Source organism: Cyclopterus lumpus, chromosome 19 (genome assembly GCF_009769545.1).
Source record: "Cyclopterus lumpus isolate fCycLum1 chromosome 19, fCycLum1.pri, whole genome shotgun sequence".
Lineage (NCBI taxonomy): Eukaryota > Metazoa > Chordata > Actinopteri > Perciformes > Cyclopteridae > Cyclopterus > Cyclopterus lumpus.
The window spans coordinates 6,824,682-6,836,777 of NC_046984.1; the positions used below are offsets into that span (position 1 = coordinate 6,824,682).

The 12,096-nt window shown below is 43.8% G+C and overlaps 1 protein-coding gene across 1 annotated transcript in view; it reads right to left on the reverse strand.

The window, feature by feature from the left end:
* Window positions 1–11,255, reverse strand: part of fam20cb (FAM20C golgi associated secretory pathway kinase b) — a 46,210-nt gene extending 34,955 nt beyond the window's left edge. The window contains exons 1-3 of the mRNA XM_034559553.1: window positions 9,931–11,255; window positions 9,540–9,715; window positions 2,667–2,745 (exon numbers count right to left, since the gene is read on the reverse strand). Of these exons, the coding sequence (XP_034415444.1) occupies window positions 2,667–2,745; window positions 9,540–9,715; window positions 9,931–10,442 (767 nt within the window). The 5' untranslated portion in view covers window positions 10,443–11,255. The remainder of the gene's footprint in view (window positions 1–2,666; window positions 2,746–9,539; window positions 9,716–9,930) is intronic.
* Between the last annotated feature and the right edge of the window lie 841 nt (window positions 11,256–12,096).

The window sequence follows — 12,096 nt, forward strand, 5'->3', positions numbered from 1 at the left end:
TTAACAAACATTGCAAAACTCGCTTTGAGTTAGATTAGACCAGTTAAGAGTGGGTTTATTCCATGTCTGGAAAACACGACCGCAGACAGCAGTTCAGTGGGCTGATTCATCTACGTTACATCATAGTGTTCAGGTACTGTAAGCAATTGTGTGGTGTCTCAATACAGTGGGAGCTTATTCAGGGGTGCTTTCACTTGACCTATACGCACAGAGGAGCCCTGCCAGCACCAAAAACCCGAGGCACCGACCAGAGTCTCTGATCATTCTCTCTCTCTTTGAGGAAAGAAGCAAAGATGATCGATTCGGCAACCCTGTTAATGGATTTCTTCTTCTGTGCCGTTCATTAAAGAATGAGCGAGAGAGAAAAAGAAAAAAAACAGAGTTTAAGTGACGGGTGACGGGGGACAGGGGGGGGGGGGGGGGGAGACGAATGAGAAAGAGACACAGGGGACGATAGACAGAGAGAGAGAGAGAGAGGGTTTCCATAGATATGGATGGTTTGAGGGTCGATCGTTACCCAGACACCGCGTGTGTGAATGCCTGCCTGCCTCCGCTGCCTGATTGCCTGGCACACATTTCCATTAGAGTCGAGAGGAGCCGAGCAGAAGAGCACAGCCGGAGATGTCTTTGATCTCTCAGCCTCGGTCTCTTTGATGCGCCATGTGGAAACACACCAGCAGATTTGGGAACTAGGAGATGATGTTGGGTGTTAAGTGGATGTGTGTGTGTGAGTGTGTGTGTGTGTGTGTGTGTGTTTGTGTGTGTGTGTGTGTTTGTGTGTGTATATATGTTGCAGGAATGACACTGCAAATCTGTCAAGACCTTGATTGCAGTCCAAATGAGCACACACACACACACACACACACACACACACACACACGCACGCACACACGCACACACACATACCAGTATGGTTTGCCCTATTTTGTGAAAGTCAAGTGCATTCAAGCTGAAAGGAATTAACCTACCCCCCACCAACACACACACACGCACACACTTGCCTTTTTCAGGATTATCAAACATCACGGCGGCTTTGACAACCACAACTGTCAAGCAGCAGATTTACATCCGACCCCATCACCCCGTGCTTTTCTCTGAAAATGTCCTTTCACATTTCTGTCTGGGTTGAAATTCAGGGCAGTGCACAGCAATAATCTGTGTATTTTGACTATGCGCTCGTATTGACAACACTCTCAGCCCACGTCTCCTCGGCGGTCTCTCCTCCTCACCCTCCTATCTTCTCTAGCCCTTGACCCCTCACCCCTCTTCTCTTCTCACCCCACACTGCTCCTCTCACATCCCTTCCCTCCTCTAACCTCATTCTCCTCTCTTCCTCTTCCCGACCCTTCAGGAGGCTTTCAGGCCGGTTGCGTCTGTCCTGACTTTGTGCGGTACAATTGAAGCCGTAATTACAACAGTCTCTGAATAGCTTTTCCTCCCACGGAAACACCTCGCTACCTATCATCCACAGGCTTAACCCCCACTCTTCATGCTGACATTCAGGGGCCAGACAACATTCTGGTGTAGAAAACCATTAACCCGCAATTAATTATTATAATCACCATAACAAAGGACGGGTGACATTTAAATCCACCCATCGAGGAGGGATTAGGAGCAAAGACCACTTCTCTTGGGATGTGTTATCGTCTAAATATGACAGCGTGGATAAAGGAGATGTGAATTAATCAAATTATTACAAAGTATCTACCAGTGGGGCAGTTTTTACCACTGGGTAGACTTATCTGCTCTACAAGTTAAGTCCAGCCACGATGTATTACAGGGTGTGCCGAAGTAAGCTTGGGTTTAGAAGTAGAAGAAAGTGAAGCATTCGCTCCTCTTCACCTTCCTTGTGTGAGACATTAATGATAAGCTGCTTGGAGGTTCTCATATCACTACTAGAATAGGATTCAGAAGGAGATGAGGGAAGGAGCATAGGTGTTGGATCACAAAGCTCACAGCAATTATCTCTGGCACCATTGCAGAGAGCTACAAAGAAATAATAACAGATATGTCGCCCCTGGGTTAGCAAAGGTGATACCTGAGAGGCTGCAGCCTGTGGGTGCTAAGCCAAAAATAATGATAACAACCTGAAACACTCCCTTAAAATCTGTTGCTACATTATCTAACACAGTGGACTCCCTGGCAATACACACAATGGTATTTTCTATATCTTTCAGCTGCATTTTTGGTCATTCGAGTTACCAATATGGGGTTTGAGACACAGCCAGCATTTTTCTGAGAGCTGAGGACCTCCATCGTGGCCACTAAAGGATGTGCCGTGTCACCGGAAATGCCCAGGTGAAAATGCCCAGTCGACATTTGGCTCGGACACATGCAGAATGATGTCGGCCTTCAGTCGAATATCAAGGCTGTGCTGAGATGAAAGCAATTTGATGCAGCCAAGAGACGAGAATGAGGAAATGAGAGTGACGCCGCGAGGAGAATGAGAAGGTGGTGGGATGCGAAAAGGAAGTCACTGGAGGTAGAAGGCTGCATCGGTGGTGTTTTATGCTGAAATGCACTCAAGCTTTAGCGTGATACGAAAGAGATTGCTTTTTCTTAAAGAGAGGGGGGACCTGACACAGAGGCAAAGAAGAAAAGATGAGAGGGCAGTTTAACCAGAGGAACAGTGGAGCTCGCAAGAACTTTACACATCGTACACTTACTTCATGGGTTTGAAGAGAGCCTGGCCGTAGTTCTGGAAGGTCATGATGAGCTTGAGCTGAGTGCCTCCAGACTTCATTGCTGTTGAGGTGAAACAGACAACACTGACATTAACAATACATAAATGCCACGATGGATAATTGTCGTAACGTAAAGTATTAGTTATAGACCAAAGAAATGAGCTGTCATAGTGGGTTTACAGACTAAAATGTACCCACTGTAATTTAGTTTTCAATACATATATGATGGCCAATTTGACAAGCTAGACAAACTAGTGGTATTAGCTAGTTAGCCTTGTTGCCTTACACAATATAAACGTGCCAAACTTTAGGTTTCAGGTAAGCTATAAGTCACCGCATTCTTTGCTTTTTTTTTAACCAGTGTTCAACTATCGCCCTTTCAATTACACAACTTAGCCATTCTGCATTGACTACTGTTGCTGTTAGCTTTTTCCCCTCCAGACCTGCTCTGCACTGACAAAGACTGATTATACAGTATTAGAAAATAATGGAAATTGACTGGCACATAATTCCAACATAACAATGGTTTTATATTAACTGTTCTTTCCAAGCAGCTGTACAACATATTAAAAGAAGATTAGAAGATTAAATTAAAATAATATAAAACATACACTGTAAGACTTTGATGTAAATTTACAGTGAAATTCTAACAGTAACATACTGTATTGTGCTGTATAATGCTGTATAAGCAATGCATTCTGGGAGTTATAACGCTTGCTTCCATGATCCTAACGGTCAAGTGCTTCTTTTTACAGTAGTTTACTGCGTACCGCTGAGAATCTTGGGAGAGTAACTATTTTGAAGTTCTCATAAATGAGTAGCCAAAGCAGAGTTTTGCAATTCCTCTGTCAATCTTGTGAGTTTCTATTTTAATTATAACGTCTTCCGTGTGTTAACATCCAAGTCACTTTAGTTTTACCACTTTAAGAAAAGTTGCGTATTTATTTATTTTTCACCGTTGTGCGCGATCATGATCGGTCCGCTCCGGTCGCGGCAGCAGTAACCCCGTTCCTTCTCCCGTGCAAGTGGAGGAGACACAGTGAGTTCATCGGTTCTCACTCGTCGCAGCAGTAGTAACCCCGTTCCTTCTCCCGTGCAAGTGAAGGAGACACCAACTTTATTAGGATATCGCTATATTTGTATTTATTTTCACCACCGCCATTTTTTGCTTGTAATGAGTGGTGCAAGTCTCGGAGAACCGACGTCTTCAGCCCCGGTATTTTTTTTAAGTCTTACCCCCGCCAGTTTGGGAAAGTCAACTGAATCTTCAGTCCAGACAAAAAAAGGACAACTACTAACCAACTACCTCACGGTAAGTTCACTTTCAACTTAGGCTACGTTTTCGAACACCTTTGTTAACATGTGATTAGCTAACGTTAGTTAAGTTAGCACATGTTTCTCCATGTGGTTGGCATGCACATTAGCTAGCTAAGCAGTTAGCTGTTCTTAGCTTAGTTAACATTTAAATACTGAATACTATTAGTAACATGTTACTAATAGTATTCAGTATTTACATGTTAACAAGGGAAGAAAGGCAGCAGTCTAGCTTATTTTTCCATTATGTTCAGTTGTCAATTTTGTGGCCAAGCATGTGTTACTAAATATGCCTTTGTAAGGCATATGAAAGTTCACCAAAACACCCCCCACATCAAATTTAAATGTGCTTTTCATGGTTGTAACCGTTCATTTGGCAAAGTGTTGTTTTTAAAATGTCATGTATATAGAGATCACCCAGGTCAGAGGGAGTCAAGATTAAGTGAAGGATGTTCTGGCATAAGGACATTAACGTTGGACGTTTTATTGTCATGCCACTTCGATTTCTGTACTGTCAAGTGTGACAGTTTGTCACGTTTATTTTCTCACTTGAAGACCCACATTAAAGAGGGAAGACCAGTCGTATGTCCATTCAAAAACGGTGGTAATGTGTTAACTGTGATATCCACGTTTTCATCACACTTGTCAAGAACACATAAAGGTTGTACAGTTGATGATCTTTTACATCTTATCTTAACACTTTGCATTTTGTTTAAGGTCCAATGATTCCTGACCAGCGTTGGATGGTTAGCATCGAGGGCCACGTGGTGTGCGAAGGAGCATCGTTTGTTTTGGGGCTTGCTGTTGTCTTTGCATGCTACTACAACTTCAACCTCCAATATCAGGATCTGGCTGCCTGCACAATTCATACAGAGGTAAGTTTGAATCCCATATCAAGTCATTCGTTTCAGGTGTTCGGGCCTTACAGCCCTCCATGCATTTATCTTTGTGTGATAGATATAGTATATTCAGGATGCAAGCTTGATAGTTCCTTAAAGGACATGGACTTCAATCAGAGAACAGAGCACATGAAGTTAATTCCAAAAAGAGATTTATCTTCACGTGTATGTGGTTCTAAAATAAACAGAAATACACATTCAACTTCAGCGGTTATCAGATTTATTGGGGCTAGATACCCCTTGCAGGGTAGAAAAAATAGCAAAAGACCCCCTCATTATCGTAAAACCGGTTAAGCTTACGCTTACTAGCATTTGTACTCATAGATGCCATTGGAATTATTTGCATTCTAATGCTTTTCAATCTAAATGCTTCAGATCTGTTTCATAGTGATAAACATAACACAATCTCATATTTAATCAGAGGTGCTTTGTAATAATATTTTGCATTTTACTGTAATAAAGACGTGTACTTATGTACAAGAAAAAAAAACTGAATTTGCACAGTCCAAAGATGTGACGCATATAAAACTAAATATAGCAAAATGTTCCCATATATCTACTCTAATATGTATTATAAACATAAAGTAGGAAAAAGAATGATTATGCTAACAATGTGTGGTGGCCATTAACAATAGTTTAGAAGTGGTTTGACTATTTATTTTTGTTTTACCTTGTCATGCTCGCCAAAAGCTGTGTTGGGATCAACCCAGAGAGAGGGACAAAGGCACGTCAGGGAAAGGTGACCAGCAAGAAGAGCGGGCGAATGGTCCAAAAGAAAGCGACATCCCTGAATCTGCATGCGTGTCCATGTGTGCACCCTCAAGAGGGTGCCTCTTGAAGGTGCACACATGGACTTCGAGTGGGACTTTGTATGAGTTTATCACTACCCTGTCCATGGAGTTCAGATGAGTACACATACACACACACACAAACACACACACAGACGCACACACCCACACCCACATTTATATTTGTAATCGCTATTTTGTGTTTTGGGCTAGCACACAGTATTGTTCAACAGTCAGTATTGTTCTGTTAAGTAAAACCCCCTAGCGTAATGGGGAGGCTCTTTTCTTTTGAAACATTAGTATTTACTCAGTTCATCAAGTACACATTTTTTCCGATAACCATGCACTCACTAGGAAAAACACACTCACACATGCAACTTATCCATACCATTTTGATTTGTAAGGGCTAGAATATTTGAATCAGTTATTTGGATGCTATTTTTTGTCAAGGCTATTCTAATAAACAAGAATATTATGAATATGTCCTATTGTCTTATTTATTGCAAATTGTTCTTTTTCATGCTTGTTAATTTGACAGATGCTTCCGCTACAGTTACTGTTTTGGGGTAAAGAGCTAACACTAAAAGTCCTGTTATTTTACGAATTCATTTAGCAAATTACTTTACATTTTGATTACAAGTAACTGTATTTCCATATTACTGTACATTTTACAGTAATTTACAGGCAAAACTGATGCCAGTAATTTACTGTAACTTTAAGTTATTACAGTAAATTACAGTATCAAGAGAATACAGCAAGCTGCTGTATTCTTTTGATACAGTAGAGATACTGTAAAATTACAGTAATTTACAGGCGAAACTGCTGCCAGTAATTTTGAATTATTACAGTAAATTACAGTATCAAGAGAATACAGCAAGCTGCTGTATTCTTTTGATACAGTAGAGATACTGTAAAATTACATTAATTTACAGGCGAAACTGCTGCCAGTAATTTACTGTAATTTTGAATTATTACAGTAAATTACAGTATCAAGAGAATACAGCAAGCTGCTGTATTCTCTTGATACAGTAGAGATACTGTAAAATTACAGTAATTTACTGGCAGCAGTTTCGCCTGTAAATTACTGTAATTTTACAGTGAAAAGTTTTACAGTGTAGTGAACCTGAACAATCCTCACATTTGACAAGCTGAGACCAGTACAACTTGGACAATTCTGTCTAATAAATGGTGAATTGCTATTGTGGCTCAGTCTATTTGTTAAAAATCAGTCCATGTTCAACATGTCTACTGTTTACTGACAACTGTCCCTCAAAAATACGCATGGTATTGGTATGGTAGTGAAATGTGAAAAGAGCAAGTTAAGTCACAAGGCTCCATAACTTTCTCTAATTGAAGTAACAAGCACAGACATTCTGCATAAAAAGCAACCAGAATTATATTGACCAATAGAAGGAAATACATAAACCTTCAGAGATAAGAAACAAATCATCAATCCATATACACATGACAAAATAGGACTATATCCTGTTCACCGTAATGTAATATTTACTGACATTAATTTAATTTTCACTAAGGAGACATGCCATTGTACATCTGAAGCCTGCCACGTCATCCGCCATGTTGGCAAAGCACACTGATGTGTACGTGAGCCATGTGTTTGTGTCTTTGAGTCTTTGTGAGCTCTCTAAAAAGAGTGCTGATGTCACAATGTTTGTTTGATGGGGAGGGAGAGCGAGGGGGTGAAGGACAGGGAGTGCTCGCCGATGCTCTCTGTTCCTCGGCTGTTTACTCTCTCTGTGTATTCTCCGGAGGGTCCATCTCTATCTCTCTCCGTCTCTTTGTGTTCCTATTCATCCTTCTATCCTTCATGTTTCCTCCCTTTTTGTACACGATAATGCATTCTAAAGGTACTCCTGGGACCGGGCTGGGGCGAGCACTATTCATGGCAGAAATACAGCAAAATGTGCTAAATAAATAAATAACAAAGAGCAGAGCAAAGCAGCCATTGTGCCTGCTCTGGCTTTTGAGCGGATCGATCGAGGGCAGTGTTTTGGTGGTCTTTTGCCAAAGAACAACCTCCTCAATCAATGCTCTCATTTATTTTTACATATACGGGAATCTTACAAGAAAAATGTTGAAAGAGAAAGAATCAATAGCCATCTGACCTGCACCTGCTTCTGTGTGAAGAGCGTTCCTGTGGATGTTTAGAGGCATTTAAAAAAGGCAGATCCAATTGTAATTGAGAGGAACTGCATCCAGGGACCATGACATTTGTACTGTTTCATTTCCACCTCCGCTCACAGTAAACAAACCGTGTTTGTAAAGAGGCTAAATGTTAACCTCAGTCTTTTTTTGGTCTCATCTAAAGTAATATTTATCATATCCCTTGCTTATGTCAATGCATTTGTTGCTGAAAATGGGTTACAGTGTATAACACACTATCCGTGAGTTGAGATGATATGCAACTTCTATTGGCTTCTGTTAGCATTCTGCCCCAGGCCTGTGTTAAGGCTCTGTAATTACTGAGCCACCATGTATTTAGCTGGCCACAGACGCTGAAAGCTGCTTCCTCTATCCACCCAGCCCGAGTTTCAGAAAGCAAGATAAAGAAAATCAAGAGGACATCTTGAGTAGAAAGACCGGAAAGAAAGGAAGAAATGCTTAGAAAAGTGACCAGACGGGGATGCTAGTTTAAACAGCTAGTCCTTCTCCCAGTTAAGTATTTAATCGTTCACTAAAGGCCAGTCACGGCTTTGATTTTGGCAGATGAACCTGAAATCTGCAATCACTTTTCACAGCGAGCGCAAGATGGGCGACCTTGAGTCGACAAGCACTCTTGGAATGTTGGAGCTGGACAGAGCCAAAAAAAGGAGAAATCGAGTCCATACAACTGCCTCGGCGTGAATTATCGCCTCTGTTCGGTATCCACTTGCAGCGCAGGCTTTGCAAGGTGTTCTGCAAAAGGATATAGCCACCGTGCACTTGTCAATCAAACCAAAAGCCGCAGCATTTAATTTGCAGATATATATATATATATGATTAGCATCGAGACCAGGTGTTCTGTGGGGATGCATGAGAGGTGACGGCGGCGTTTAATTATTCCTTCAGCTTCGTAAAGGAGGAGGGAGCAGGCCGATCATTGTTCAGCTCCTGTCACACGACAGCCAGACTTCCATCTTTCTGCAGACTTATGAGTGTGTGCTCATGTTGTCGGTGCCAGGGGCAACGAGGAGCATGGTTGTTCATTACTGAGCAGGACCTCCTCTCACTCTTAAGACCCCCGGGTACATTAGAGGCACACATTCCCTTCTGGCTTCTGGTTAGAAGTCTCCTCCTCTGTTTCCCACCCAAGTGGGCGGGTAAAACTTGATCTGTGCAGCTTGTGATAATTTGGTTGTTTTAAAAAAATTTTTTTTAGCATTTGGGCCATTTCCCCTGAAGAAAACCCACCTCCCTTCTTTTTCCTCTACATGCATTATGCCCTGTTCCTGAGATGCCATTACGCAACACTTTTCCTATTCAAATGGTTGTTTCTTTTGAAAAACCCCAGCACTGTTTGAAGACTTGTCGAGCTTATGTCTGCTCAGTGACGACAACATTTGACATTACGTTAACTACTCTTTGTTTTAATGACGGTAACCATGCGTTCTTGGTTTCACCTGATCACACTAATCAAAGGTGCATCTGATAGTTTGCTTTTTCATGTGTAAACATACCAAGGGAGGATCTATCTGATGGTGCAACATCCTTTCCAGCATCATGGGACAAACCCCAATAAAGGCATGTTACAATGCTATTAAGATGTATTTTGTTCTGCTATATCAGCTTGGTGTTCTGGTCCCCCATCTGTGCAGTGAAGCCCCCCTCCCCCATCTCTGTGTCTTATGACTCACCGACGCTGGTGATCTTCTGGGTGACCAGGTCCTTCAGGAGGGCGTCGATGACCGGGTTGTGTCTGGAGTACAGCTCGTATCGATTAATCCCAATGTGAAAGCGGAGCCAGTTGGGGTAGGAGTCGGCCGTCAGCTCCCCGGTTGGACTGAACTCCTCCGCGTTGCCGTCGTTATTCCTGGGTGAGGAGAGGAAAGGTGTCAAGGAGAAAGAGGACTGGGCACATGTGTTTGGTGTAAACAGTGACAGGTGTTGTGCAACAGCAGAGTGACAATAACGCGATTGCGCGGAACTTAAAACTCAAAGCCTTCTTTTACGTGTGATCACATCACAACATGTGTAGTTGAAGCTGATGCTGCACTCGAATGGGACTTTATGAACGGAACGCTTTACCACGCCTGATCCTCTGCGGCTTTGGGGTCAAATCTGATGTCCGTGTTGACGTTGAACAGCGTGTCCTCGTCTGTCAGAGGTGGCAGGGACCTTTTATACAAGGGGTGGTCATAGAGAGCCGACAACCTTGAACCCTTGAGCGGCAGGTGTTTGGTCACCGCGGCGTCCTGCATGAACTGTCTCTTCCGGTCCCCGCGTTGGCCGAGATGCTCGAGCCTCCGGAGAGCCTGCGTCTTGTCGGCTGTCACCGGGACCCTTTCCAGGGAGTGGGAGGACACGTTGGAGTTGGGCTCGTTGCTGAAGTCCTGGAGGATTCTCAGCGTGTGCTTGTTAGGCCAGCCCTGCTTTCCCCAGCTCTGAGGCTCCTCGCTCGGCGTGTGGGAGCACGAGCAGCCGCTGTTGCCGTGCCTCTCCAGCTTCGGTAACAAGTCTATCATGATGTGCATGGAGCACGCGATGAGGAACACCATGAGGATCAACACCCGGAATTTGCGCAGGAGGATCATCTTCATGGTCCCCCTTTTGAGCAGATGTGAGTATTTACTGCAAATGATCAGCACGCAGATGAACAGGCTGACTACATCGCTGATGATGTTTATTAGACTAGACGCCAATCTAATGACATATACATTAAACACGTAGGACCCATCTTCACTGGACGTCTTGAGTAAAGTATTCAGTGTTCAGCCTTTGTATTTTCAACATCGGAGTCCTGCTTCATGCGCGAGGGGGGGTCCAGGAGAGTTCAAACGCGCAAAACCATCCGCAAGCGTCCAGGTAAAACACGTTGAGTCAGCTCAGACCGAGGGAGGGTTTGCGCAAAAGCCACATCGTCTTCGCGCTGCCGCTCTCCTGCCGACCAGCGCATATTTCAGAAGGAACAAGTGAGCATATAGGATCCAAAAGCGGCTGCGATGGGAATGATCCGTGAAACGTGAAGTGTCCAAGAGGTTCCGGGGCGCGCGTCGGTCTCACCATCCAACCCGCGACCCTGTGCGGTGGAAGAGCAGCCGTGGATCAGCTGGGGAAGAAATGCAGGACGCGAAGTGCAAGCTCTTCACATCTTAAAAAGCTTTTTCGGGAAAGTCCCTGGGAAGAAAAACAAAAAAAGTAGTGTGTGCTCTCATCCACCACGGCGATCCCGCGGACGCGTGATTTCTGTCACATTCGAGTCCCGACTAATCACCCTTAGGCGAGCCAACAGGATCGACTGCACCGGGAACCGGAGACGGAGGTACTCCCGCAGGGCCAGGCCACCTCTAAGAGTAAAAGCGGGGCAGGAGGGGAACGCACTTCTTGTAGCATGTGCGAGTCTGGGTGGGTGTGTTAAATATGATGATGAAGCTAAGACTAGATCCAGCCTTTGCGCAGCGTCACCGTGCGCAGATTGGCTGAGGGGAGAGAGAGAGAGAGAGAGAGCGAGAGAGAGAGAGAGAGACGCTGCGACCATGTGAAGCAACTGCTTGTCTGTATTCCTCTTGGAATAAACCCTCCCTGCACATCCGGGCTGCACAAGAAGAGGGCGTCTTTCCACTGGCCAATATTTAGCCCGGGCTACGCGTCGCAGCAGCAAAGCATTTATTATTTTTTTTCTCCCCCTGAAATTCATCTCCTGGAATCCCTCTGAAATGTCTCCTCCGAGACGGCAGTCAATCCATCGATGATACATGAGACAGGCCTATTAGAGCGCTCATCAGTCTGAGGATCCAGTTCCATCCTGCACCGCTGCCACTCAGCACCAATCACATCTTCATTGAAGTTTAAAGGCTGCATGAGATGAAAACCACAAAGCACCTTTCAGCCTTCTATAAGGCAACAAAAAAAGAAAAGGACGAGAGAAATAAACTGACTCCACAGTTTTTTTTTACTGCTCTGACCTCTAACCTATAAACCACATGAAGCACACACACCAACCTGCCATGAAAGCCAAACAGTAGCTTTCTCCAATATCTAGTCATAGTACTAATGTTGCTTACAGCTAATTGGCACGGCATTATGACTGCGTCCATGCTTCCTGTTGGCTGCAAATAGGCAGTAGAGAGACAGGGTAATAAACTGCTTGCATTTCATAGTATGACATATATGCATGAGTAAGTGATCATGCTGTCTGTGATTACCTCCCTAGATTATAGTTTATAATTAAAAAGAGCCGAGAGAGAGAGAGAG